This window comes from Battus philenor, unplaced genomic scaffold (genome assembly GCF_028537555.1).
Source record: "Battus philenor isolate CCGP_79_NKW_IND1 unplaced genomic scaffold, ilBatPhil1.0.hap1 SCAF_6, whole genome shotgun sequence".
Taxonomy (NCBI): Eukaryota; Metazoa; Arthropoda; class Insecta; order Lepidoptera; family Papilionidae; genus Battus; species Battus philenor.
Window position 1 is genome coordinate 2,738,060 of NW_027181726.1, and position 13,656 is coordinate 2,751,715.

The 13,656-nt window shown below is 29.9% G+C and overlaps 1 protein-coding gene across 6 annotated transcripts; it reads right to left on the minus strand.

Annotated features, from left to right (window-relative positions):
- Positions 1 to 3,987: 3,987 nt before the first annotated feature.
- On the minus strand, positions 3,988 to 8,785 carry LOC137930485 (tumor protein p63-regulated gene 1-like protein). Of its 6 annotated transcripts, none has more exons than XM_068773746.1 (7): positions 8,504 to 8,785; positions 7,976 to 8,189; positions 7,151 to 7,327; positions 6,657 to 6,785; positions 5,727 to 5,860; positions 5,377 to 5,424; positions 3,988 to 4,474 (listed from the first exon to the last, which is right to left on the minus strand). In XM_068773746.1, the coding sequence occupies exons 1-7, from the start codon at positions 8,700 to 8,702 to the stop codon at positions 4,272 to 4,274; spliced, it is 1,104 nt and encodes a 367-aa protein (XP_068629847.1). In that variant the 5' UTR covers positions 8,703 to 8,785; the 3' UTR covers positions 3,988 to 4,271. The 6 variants fall into 6 exon arrangements, with proteins under 6 accessions (XP_068629847.1, XP_068629848.1, XP_068629846.1 ...); XM_068773747.1 differs by having other exon boundaries at positions 6,684 to 6,785; positions 8,498 to 8,785; XM_068773745.1 differs by having other exon boundaries at positions 8,498 to 8,785.
- Between the last annotated feature and the right edge of the window lie 4,871 nt (positions 8,786 to 13,656).

The window sequence follows — 13,656 nt, forward strand, 5'->3', positions numbered from 1 at the left end:
TTTACTAAAACGTTCCTATGTAATATCTTCATATTGGTCTTTATAATTATATTTTTTTAAAATAAGATAAAATTATATAACAATTTAAATTTTTAGATGAAATTCATAAAAGCAAGATTAATAGAAGTAAGTTTAAAAGTGGATGATCAAATTTACGAACAAAAACCAATACCTAAAATGCAGGCAATAATGTTTTTGGATGAAATATCCAGATACGAATCTCAATGTGCTGGGGATATGGAATATATTCAAGTAAGTATATAGATATGAATAAAAATTATTCCTCTTCCGTGCGTCATATCTTTAGTTACGCCATCGCCATCAGAGTTGGCGGTGTGTATTGCCTCGTAGGCCACCGCCATTACTAGAATAATAATAAAAGCTAAAAATTAATTTAATAATTTACTAGAATTGCAAACTCTTATGTCTAGTTTTCAAGGTATTTATATAACGTATTAGACGGAAGTCCTCCGTCAGTCCTCCGTCTACTTTGTAGAGCCACTCTAATAAAGAATAAATCCATGAAATTATTAAATTTTACAGTTTAAGGGAGACATAAAGACATATTTTCCGTTGATTAGGTTTCAAAATTCTTGGTAATTAATATATATGTCTAAATGAAAACGCCCATTCCTATCTGCCCTTTAACACTTTTGCCACGTTAACCCAAAGGTAAAAGATGAATTCATAGGTACCAAAGATAAAACTAGACAAAGGTTGATTTTTGGATTCATCGTGAGCAACTGTGTTCATTATTCGCTTATGCTTCCGCAGGTGAACTGCGCCTTCGTCTAAAAAGGTATTTTATTAGTATCCACGTCATTTGTAAACTTACAATATAGGCAGCTATCCTCCATGAGAGTTCAGTGCAGTTTGGTTGATCTCATGTAACTATGGGTTCTACTTTTTTATTTTAATAATTCCAAACACTAGGTCCTCGGTGCGACGGAATGAACGGTCGATTTTCCCCCGTCTCACTGCATGGCATACCTAAATCGCGGTACAACGTTTTCGGTAGCATTACAGTCAAGGTTTCACAGATGGGATAGTTACTTCTTCTTAGATTAAATTCCAAATGTCAGTATTTCGAGCATTTAACTAGAGAATCGTTAGTAATCACAGATGAATGATGAATTTTGTATAATTCACAAGAATTAGCCTTTCGGTAATGGAATCAGCAATCTACCTCCTAAGCCTATCCAAGCTGAAGGAACAATTGTAATCGGAAGTCACTTTTTTATTTTTCCTAGAGGATCACACTATAGTTAAGAATATAAAGACTTTCTTATGTCCATCTAGAATATTACTAAAAATGTCATAAAAAAGGTTCTCCATTTTTTAACAATTCAACAACCAACCGTATCTGTGTTTTATTATATCTTTGATTTAAATAAATAATGATTATTTAAAAAAAATAGAAACATAAATTTTTTTCGCCAGAAATATACTCTTTGTTCAAAAAATTAATTTTACACAATTTTATAAAAGGTAATCGAAAAGTTAACGAAGTTTATGAAAATAATAATTTCAAATGATGAAGATATCACCAAAGACGATGATGACATCAGTTGCCAACGAAATGTTAATAATGAATCTATAAAAAAGACAATATCAGATAAAATTCCATCACCACATATATTTTCTCCAAATGAACATAACGATAGTCTTGTAAATAATATTGATAAAGATGTTACTACAGATAACAATTTAAACAACGAATTCATTTTAAACGATCCCGGAGATCAAGATTTAACCGTCAGTCTAAATGACAATGTAAACACAATACTAGTTACAAATTCACCAAGTTTTGTCGAAGAACGCCAAAACGTACCAAAAAACAGTTTTTTAATGTCAAAACCATATAATGTCTCTCAAGTAGCTGATAAAACAATTAATGAAATAGTAAATATAGTGTCAAACAATAATAAAGAAGAATCGCATGAGAATTGTAATATACCAATAAATGAAAAAGTTATTAATAATAATGGTGATGAATTTTATAGTGGGATAAATGTAAATTCATACACTGTACCTGTTATAACAGATCAAATTAGTTTTAAACAACCAATTTGTAACAATATGCCACACAATGGTGAAGAGGAAGTAAATAATATTGTAAATTCTAATAAAATATCCAAACTTAACGGTGATCAGAATATAAAAAACATAAATAACAAGAAAGTAAACTTTAAAGAATGTGAAAATGAGAAAAATAATAGCCAAGCGTCTAAAAAAGGAAAAAAAAAGAAAGTTAAAAAGTCTGAAACGAAAAACGTAGATAAGCAAAAAACTAAAAAGTCATCGCAAACAACTAGAAAAACAAAAGTTAAAAACACGGATACTACCAGCGAAAGAAAAGTAAAGAAAACAAAAAGAACGAAGAAAATCAAAAATATACCAAGTATTACAGAGTCCAGTAAAATTATAGAAAATAAAGAAACGAACTTGACATGGTTCGATGCTATTAAATTTATTCGCGAGGTCGGCCCAGATGAATACTTTACACCAGAACAAGGATTTGACGAAAGCTTTTGGGATATCTAGTCTCCTTCATAAATTCTTTCTGAAAATTTAAAATAAGAGACATAAGAAATTTGTAATCTTTAATTGGAATGAATTATCTTAGCACATAATTAAAAGTAACACTCGCAGACAATAAATAAAGAACTTTTTTATTTCAAAATTACAATAAAAATAAATTCTATTCTTTTTTTAATTATTAATTTAATACTTTTATAAATGCTAGGCCTTTATGTAACAAATGTTTCACAATTAAGATTATAATTATTAGTGATCGAATATAGTTAAAGTTAGCTTAGTATGGAAAACAATTTTTTAATGGGGGATTAAAACTATTCACTTGGCCCTTTCCAATAATAGTTCCTTTTGTTGGTGTATCTACTAGAAACTCAGTGTCTTAGTCAAAATAGGTTTAGCAAAACATGCATCCGAATATCAAATCTGTTGATAATATATCTAAAACAACAATATAACAACAAACACTATGGGTATACAACAGCAACATTACATACATATACATAAATATAGTTATAATTTAAGCTAATAACAATTCTAAACACATCTAAATAGCTATATTAAAAACTGATAGGGAGCTTAAATCATATTCTTGATATGAGTTAAATCATTTATATGATTATAAAAAAATTCTTCATTAATATATGGCTATATTAACATATTTATTCAACTGTTAAGTCACTTCGACTTATTAGATGTAATATAATTGCTAAATTTAAAGAGAACTTTATAAGAAATAGTTAATATTAGTTTCAACAAATTATTTTTTTAATTCATCCTTTTCCTCATTTTATTTTTCAATTATGTTCTTTGTTCTTTCTTATACTTCATTATTTCGCATTTTTTTAATAGACAAATAACTGTAAACTTCATGACATAGTTTCTTGTTTAGTTAAAATAATTAATCTTATTTAATTCTCAATTTTATTTTTAAAACATAAAACAAAATTAAATATTTTTTAAAAATGACCTGCAATTTAAAACTCATTGACAAACTTATGATCACATGTAATTGATTTGGCCTGTCATATAGTTAACATATAATTTTATTACTTTTTAATTAATAAATAACTAATGGTTACTTTTTATTTTAATCTCACAATATATTTACTGTGACTTTTTAAAATTATAACCTAACATAATGTTTTCGAAATATGTAATAAATAATTGTAATACTTGTTTTTTTTTTAATAAGCCTCAATGACCTCGTTATCTGAATAATCATTAAGTGCCAAAAATTAAAAAAATCTAAAATGAATTTCAATTGCTGTGTTTATATTAATTATTATTTTTATTTCTTTCATGCACTAAACATGTGTCAACAACAATCAACAATTTAACAATATAAGGTATATATTCACAATTCTTGATTATTTTATACCTTTCTGACTTTCAGAGCCATGTGTGAGTAAAACAAAATGAAAAGGATATAATAAATGCATTGTACTAAAAATAATAATGATTAATTAATAATATTCAGTTAAGAGAGAATATAATTACATCTAATATCTTACAATTTTATTTGCATGTATTTGACTTTGAAATATATGTATCTTTAAGCGGTTTTTCGCTTTTGTGACACAATAAGAAAGCTAAATATAAGATATAATAGACATTCATTAATTCAATAATTGATACATTAATAATATAAATTCAAACATGATATTGCACCGCTGCTTAGACAAACTAGCGAAAATCTTCCAAAATTTATACAATAACACCATATATGGTGGGAATTAAAAACTAAACTTCCCCCGCACTTTGAAGAAGCCTAGACTAATCTTGTTATGGAGGAGTGAAGTGACGCCCAAGTAGCTCTGGATCACGATTGGAGAATGGTGAATGCAGCAAACGGACGTTTGCATCAACTCTATAGCCCTTTGCAGCTTTTGTGCAAAGGTCTCCATATCATACATTGCTCTTTCTTCTAAACTACCCTCTGAAAAGTTAAAAAGACAATACATAAAATCATGGTTTTATTAGTAACCGGCATAAATTAGTGCATCATAATCAAGGATTAGATATTAGGATGCATGTTTATCTAGAGTTATTTTAAGGTTAGGAAACTATGAGATAATTTAACAAAAATTGCTATTTTATTTTATACATTGTAATTTATATATTAGCAAAAATAAATTCTAGCCTCAACAAAAAAAATTGTCGCACAACTATATTTATGGTATAAAAAGAAACCATCAGAAGGAATAAATAAGTATGGAACAGAAAGTAACAGATATTATTATTGAATAGTAATAAATAGCGATAAAATTGTGATACAAGAGTAAGAAGTAATATAAGAAATTTAGATAGCCAAATAAAATGTAAAGTAAGCTAAAAATAGCACAGAAACTCAAAACAACATAAATAAAAATTGTCATGAACTATTTCTGAGGGAAGGCGACGAAAGCGAGGTGATGATATAAGGAAAAAGATAAAGTACGAAAAGAACGATTCCTTCACAAACTTATATAAGAGTTTTTGATGGATAAAAGAAGAAAGAATTTGTGACATGGAGACGGAGAAAAGATGATAGTGAAATTAACAAAAATATGTAAATAATTAATTTTGTCAAAAAAGTATCTGTGAACCATGACAGTGGGTGAATGAGAGGTCCCCAAAAACGGTGGCCATAGAAAAACTATAACTATCCATCACACCCATCCATTCACATCTTGGAACTTACATACAATAGTGTTTTCTATAATCAACACTGATTTCACCTCCAGATAAATTGCATCTGTATATCTCACCAATGATCATGACGATTAAACCATTATTTAACTAAATAAAATACTAAACTATAACATCTAGCACTAGAGATGATAATAAAAAAGATCTAACCTCTCTCTTGCTCCGATGGATAAAGAGATTCTTTGGTTCTTTCCGGGTCTGTAAGTTGTAATTGGCAAAAACTATGTTGGAATGAAAATATTATGAAATATATGGTTTAATATAAAAAACAATACCTATTAGTAATGACACTAATAGAGGTCAGTATATATCCAACAAGTAATGATGATATGAAAATTTGTCTAAATCCACGAGTTAATATTATCAATTTCAACAACACTGGATATGTATACATATATAGGATAATATATATAAATGTCATATAAAGTTTCCAAAGGTGTTTTTGTATCTCCACTGGTATATACATCAGTTCTTAAAAGCTCCTGATTATAAATTCTCACCTTTATGCCAATAAATGGGATGAGATGCAAAAGTCAGGAAAGGTACATCTTGGCTAAATGGATTCCAGGCAGTTTTAAGTGAAAGAGGTTCCCCTTTGTTCCACATAAGTCTCACTCCCCGAAGGTTCCGCTCTCTGTAAATATATCAATTATTTTATTATTTTCATAATAATATCACGCCATGAGCAGCATATAATGCGATAGCTAAGTTATAAGAATATTTGATAGTGCGGACATGTCAGCTAGAAGTCTAATAGTTTTAAGTTAATCTCTAGGCTACAACTTAAATACATTCATCTAATTTCATAGTCTCATTTTGATTGCTTTTATTTTAAAAAAAAGTTGTTGGTTTTGTAATGTTTCCACTTTTTGAATAAATACCAGTAACCATGAGGATATTTACCTTCAATTTGTGATTAGAAGCAATGTTATATAATACATAAGTGTACTTGTACCCAGAACCCATGCTGGCAAGAACCATTTTTTAACTATTAAACTACTGCTCCCTATTAATCTGAATTATTTTTAAATTTAACCAGTATACCAACAAATTACTTATTTTTAAACCAGTGCATGATAAGAAAGTTTTAAATAACATAATGTAATAAGCTCCTATGTTTTTTGATAATCATTAAATAAATGTACATAAAAATAACTTCTGTATAATTATTTTTAACCCATGCGTGCTGCTTTAAATGAGTTTTAAGATAAGCTATCATGTGGTTTGCATGAACACTTATTTCGTTAGTTTAATATAAAATGTGAAAAATTATAAATTAAATAGCGAAATTTAAAAAGCACACAATATGATGGCTTAGTGTATATATACATTTTTTATAAAAACTAACTAACCTATTTTCAATTACTACATGCTAAGCTGGAAGAATCATGGCCACAACATATTTATGCATCTACAGCAACTCAAAGTACCTAGGTTCAAAATACTTGGGATCGAACAATTTTGCCTCTCCGTCGCTTCCACTGGAACGTCTGCAGAAACGATCTATCACGCAGTCTTTGACAACAGTTGTCACACCCGTTGCGATGCCATTTATACGACTGCAGCGGCATAAAAAATGCTTAGTTTTAAAATGCACAACAAAATTTGAATCAATTCTCATCATTTAACAACAAACTGTTTAATGTGAGAATGTATTCCCTAAAAAGATCAAGACTAGATTCAATCTTAATTGAACCTAGATTGTTGAAAGAAATGTAATATCATGATAAGTGGTTCATTTCAAAAAGTTTAATTTTTTTAATTAAAGTTTTCTGGCTGATTGTTCATAGAGAAAGAAATTTTGTTGCTAATGTTGTCTTTAAATTAAAAAAGTTTAAAAGAATATATTGATTTTTGATATAGAATAAATATGAAAACAACTAAAACATCGACATTATTAATACAAGCTATATGAATTACTTACGGCACAAGAGAGGAAGGTGGATATACCAGCTCGCCTATCACTATGGTATCCAATTCGTCTAAATATGTCTTTTTAAAATCTAACTGTTTCATTGCTATGAAATCATACTTAATTGTCATGACCAGCCTTGAGGTAAGCAGAACAATTCTTTCCTTTTCATTATCCCACAGGGTAATTCTGGAAAAAAATTGGTACAGTAAAGTCAAATAGTTAAATATTTATTAACATGTAATAAGAAAGATAAAAAGGTGAAGTGACACATGCACCTACAGTTTTTTATTAAAAATGTGAAATTTAAGTATGCCCAAGCAACAGCCCAGGAGAAAGTATGCTCATGGGAGCCTCTGCTCTCAGTCACTGTGTGGACTGGTAACCTAAGTAGCCCAATATTTAACTAATGATGCACGCAATTGCTTCCTGTCAAATATACTGGGCTCAGAGTTGCTTGCAGTATGGACATATGTAGACACATTGCTTGCGGCAGAGTTGCTTCCCTTTAGGAAGAGGAGAGCACCCACACTTTCACATGGTTTTGTTGCAGGGCAGTAGGTCATGTAATTAAGTGAAAATAGGAAGGTATATATACACTTGTCTCAAAAACAAAATGAGGGAATGAGTATTTATAAAATTAAAGGAAGTACTTAATTACTCTCCAAATCAGTAAAATAAACATTATATGAATGAAGGTTTTTAAAGGAGCCATAAAGCTTAGGTACAGAAAAAAGGTTTAAGCTAAAGATGCTTTATGCTTTACACCAGAATGCCAACTGGCAAACAGTATTTTTGTTCACATCATTATCCAAAATAAAAAAAGTAAGTACAAACTCTGTTAACAACCAGGAACCCAAATACTCTCCATCTTCAGGAAATAGTAGTGCTGTGATGCAATCTTGAATTGCATTCTCAACTACACCTTTGCGGAATGTAAAGAAGTCTTTAATATTTTCTCTATTGAAAGGCACATCATAACGAGGATACACAGTCCGCTCAGGCTCCTCATTTGGTTGCCTCGAATTTATTGTGCCTTCAGTTCTCGCATCTACAAAAAAAATGTCAATTTTGTTTTTCTTTTCTTACAAATGTTACTTATATACTTATTAATATGAGTAGTAGTTTTTGTCATCAAAAATTAGTGAGTATACATATATAAATATGTGATTATTTATCAGAATATTGAGTTGGCCAAAATAAAAAATTGGGATCCACACAAAAGTAACGACATACAATAGTAAAATATCATACAAACGCGTTCAAGTTGAAAATAAATTTTGATACACTTACATAAATAATTTTTTAAGGGTTAATAATTTTTGTCTAGTAAAAATAAAAAAAGGGGGATTTTAGTACCTCTACCTGCAAACGAAGACGTGGAAGACGAAAGCGAATCAGCTCCCGATAAAACAGATGGATTTGCATTTAATTGGTTTTTGTTTCTATTGGAAGTGTTGGATTCTGACGCATTATCACGTCGATTATCCGCATGAGCGTTGTCCGTTGATAATTGTAGCGTGCCTACACGAAGCTCTAGATCATCGTCCATTAAATCACTCATTATGATCTATTTACTATAAGTTTCTTGTTTAGTTTAACTAATTTTAAGTAGTTTTTATTTTTTCGCTATGCGTAAAGCGTAAATAATCGACCGGCTGATAAATAAATGTCAAGTCGTCAAATATTGTAAGTGTTGCAATTCTAATCAATAGAACTTATAATATTTATACTTAATTTAAACACATAACTGTTTTCTAATGTTTATTCATATTTATTCTGAATGTATGTCCATAGTATTGGCAAAATAAATGAAAGAGATTTTGATTGAAAATTAAAAAAAAAACTTTTTTTATTACATTCTAAGGTCGGGAAAAGTATTTCATATGTAAAAAAAAGCAGTAATATGCTCTTAGTTAGCTGTTTACAAAAGATGACTATGTAAAAATAAAAAGAAAAGCGCTTTCCCATGAATTTTTACATAGAAATTTTAATTTCAGTCAAAAAGTGTGTAACAATACAAAAATGTACTGATTCAATTATGACAAAAATAAATAAACCTTTTTCAGTTCGGGGATTTGTTCCACATATGTTAAATATGAAGCTGTCACTGTCACTGTTAAATAAGAACTGGGCTCGTCATGAAACGGTCCATAAAAGTATAGAAATATTTGAGCGAGCTTGCTGAAAAAAAAACCTATTGAATCATTTACTGATATGCGATTGTTTTTTTAATGTAACAAAACCGAACCTGATTTCAAAATGATTTATCATTGGTGATAAAAATTAATAACTTATTATAATATATGGTAAAGACTCTGATCAAGTGCAGCCAAGCTCTACCCACTAAAGCGAAAACCGAATAGCTTGTCGATGTTTCTTGAGAATTATTCTGGTTACTGTTTATGTACAAGCATTAGAAGGGCATTCATAAGGCAGCTCGTAGGATAAAACTAGCAATTAGAATTTTATTGACGATGAGACAAAAAAATTGAGAAAAACGCCAGAATTTATCAACAGGAAAGATATTTTCCTAATGATAACGCAACACAACACAAAAAACGAATTAGAAAAGCTTGCTTGGGAAATGTTGAAGCATGCACCATGTAGCTGTGGCCTTATTTTTAGATTTCTATCTGGTTCTTTTTTAAAAAAAATTGATGTATATACGTGCAAATAGGACTGTCAAAACTAGTTTTTATGTAGTTATTTTCTACAGTAATAGGAGTATGTATAGCCTACAATATGGCACATACGTGATGTATGTAAATACGTTAAAAATATTTTAAAGCTATAAAATGCTAAAACCTTTTATTACTCAATTATCCCCACAGTTCCTATAAATTCTTGTCAAATAACTAATAAACAATTTGCATAATCTGTTAAAATAATGTCTTTATTTAGCAAAAGGAGTATTTATTATTTCTATGCTCTTTGTTTAAAGGACTTAGGCGTTAGAAGGGAAATCCTGGGGATTGCAAGCGACCTTTTTTACGTGGGTGGTTAGGTGGAAACGAGTCTGATATATCTCGTCCTTGCTTTTATAAAGTCGGGTAGGCGTAGGTATTTCCCTTGCTGGGATAATCGGTTTAGTGGCAATCACGTGAACTTAGCATTGCTATTTCGATTTTCGACACTATTTGTTAAATTGACTAATTTAAAATTATTAGTTGTGACTTATTTTTGACTATTTGTTTCCATTAGTGGGTCCGAAATTATATATTAATAGGTGCAATGAAAACTCCTCTGTTACTTACAGAAAATGATCTGGCCCTCCGCATAGTGTTAGAGGCGCTCAAAGCAGTAAAGGAAAGAATTCGAGAAATCCCGACCGAAAGCAAAAAAAAAATATAGCGGGAGATGAAGATAGCTCCTAGAACCATGTTTCATATTTTAAAAGTTTACTTGGGACTTGCAACCAATATGAGACGTACTGATCATTTCTTATCTGATAATTCAAAATAAAATAGGGTGGTAAAATCAAAACTACATAAGCGGCAAGGAAAAATTCTGTAAACATGAGAAGTTTTTTACAAATGAGCAATATTTTATCAAATAATGTGACCGTATTTATGCTGAAAGGTCTAAAGAAGCTTCTCAATTAGTTAACAGAGTACAACGAAGGCTTTATCTGATTTTAGTGATGGTTTGGTGAGGTATTAGCTATGAAAGCGTAACTGAGCCTCTTTTTTGTGAAAAACGTATCAAAATATCGGCATAAGTGTATCAAGATACCATTATAGTTAGGTTCCATAATAACACCATGCTTAATAACCAAGACCAGACTCGATGCGGGTCACAAAACTTGATCCAACTAATCTTGGTTCGAATCAAAAGATCTGGACTTCATCCGAGCTGACGACTGACCGACACTTATTCCTGAGTTATACAGGATAAGAATTGTTCTTAACGCCATGATTACTCGTATTTGGTGTTCTAGAAGCAATCCATACGATTGGCAGTGAAGAATTTTCTATGGAAAGAGTGCTGCTATTGATAACGTTTAATGTACTGTATTGAAGCTGATGGAGGCTACTTGATTTCTTTAATGACGACGAAGACCATTTAAAAGCAATATTAATTATTATAATCTATTCTTTATTCATGAGCTTTTTGTTCTTATGCTTATGTTAGGGTAAGTTATTTTTCCTCTCTATAGACGAAATGCATAATCTATAAAGAAACCCGTAATTCAGCGGATTGGTTATATTTGGATTGAGAAAAATGTTATCGTTGTCGACCTGTCATCGTTGTCAACCATATTAACTGAAAGAATCGCGTACTTTCTGAACGTCTTATTATAACATGTTTCTAGTATCCGTTGTTTTAAATATAGTATGAAAGAATTATTTAAAAGATTACAGGTCTCTGTCGTGTTACACAGGCTATTTAATAGAAAAAAAATATATTTTCGTGATGCGAATACACTGAACTTACTGACTAAAACTTCCTGTCGCAAAAAAATATCAGCAGTTGTAATTTGTAGTAATATTTACTAAATATTAATCAAAGAAAGATAATTACAACATTTAAAAACTGTTTCTTTTGTTAGTTTCGACATGACATTTTATAATGGATATGTTAGATTGTACCTTGGATATATATCTACAATTAAGACCATTGTTATAAAGTACATATTAAATTTATTGTAGGTGTACAAAACAAAATTTATTAAAAATTTAGATCATGTACAAAATTTAGAAGTAGTCTAGCGGTAGAGGACTGAGACTTGTGTTCACAGGTCGCGGATTCGATTCTCGGGATACCATCTTATATAATACATAATTTGTGCATTAATTATATAGGATTGACACTACAAGTTTCACATTCGAGTTTTCATATGATGGGCAGTAGCGTCCTTTGCCATAACACCACATTGCCATCGCAAACACACCAGTGAATCATGGTGATTATGGTATATCCTGCCATAAATATCTTTGGTGAAAAGCCTACGCCTTGTGCTAATTGTCTATTGACTGAAATGACGACGGATTTCAGACAACTCTATTGGTTCACGTTTCGACTTATAACCTCTGGAAACTTCTAGATGTTTTTAAAATAAATTTTCAAAATGAAATTGACTTGAGACAAGTTAGGCAGTTCAGGTACTACGTATGTATTTCCTTAGCTTTAGTGATATAAGATTGCTGAGTGTCAGATTAAAAATAGACATATTTATTGAATATAACAAATAATGATATAAATAAATGGTTATTTTTGTTTAACAGACGAGACTAAATATTTTTAGTGTATTATACTCTTTTTTAATTCGCTATGGTAAATTAATATAAAAAATATAATTTTTAATTACCGACATTGTCATCACTTCCTCAGCCTCAACTATAACAATTTTACTTATACGTTTTTCTTAAAAAAAGTCAAAGCTTCTAAGAAATTATTGATAAATAAAAAACTTTGAGAATTTTAAGTTTGACCTCATTTATTTTGACCTTGTCCTAATTTGTCATCCTTGACGTGTTATATTTTTTAGTTAGCTCATCACCACAATTCCTGGAGAATTTATGCGGTGTCATTACAAAATGTATTAGCGAACTTATTCACCATTCTCATTAAAATGACCGCATAAACTCTATACGTAGGTCACTAAATTATCTTGTAATAAATTTAAGAATTTCATATAATAAAATCTTTATAAAGAATCATATTACAGTGTTGAGGACTTTTTAAGTGATAATAGATCTTGGAAATGAATTGCTCTAACATAGCAGTTAAGAACATTGTAAAATTGACCACAAAAAAAACCCGTCTGAGTTTGTTGTGGGCTATTCTCAGATAAGGGTGCATTTGAAACTCTAGGAGCTTTAAGTTGAAGATTCTAGTTTCTATAAAATAGGGCTCTTCCAGCATTCTTTGCCAGATGTACACAGATAATCCACTTTGATAATGAAATGTGGATAATAGTTTGTATAAAACACTACTGTCTAATTCAGTGATTCTCAACCCATGTGCCGCGGCACTTTTGTGTGCCGCGAGATTTTAAAAATGTGCCGCGAAAAATTTAAAATATATATAACACATATACAAAAAAAAATATTCAACGTAAATATTTATATATTGAACCAGCTAATTATATTTAATTTACAAAACGCTTTTCTTAATCCCTAATTATGATAAAGTCATGTTTATGTATTAAAAATTGTCTCAAGTCTACCACACTTGTCTTTTTCCAAATGAGCATGTTGTTTGTGTGATATTTTAAATTTACATGATTTTCCATTGTAATACTAATCTACCCTTTGTAAAATTAGAAAAGTATTTGATTCGTATCCTTATTAATTTGTTGGCATGTAGTTTCGATAAAAAAATAGGAGGTATATTGACTTTGCAATGCACGTATTCTTTGATTTACAATATCTAAGACTTTTCAGATTTTATTCCATTCGATGAATATTTCTGTAATTAAAAAAGTTTGCTGTTTATATCTAAAAAAATTCCGAGGTTTGCTGCTAAATTGTTTCACGAATACAATGGCAGCAATTATTTAAATAAAATTCGAT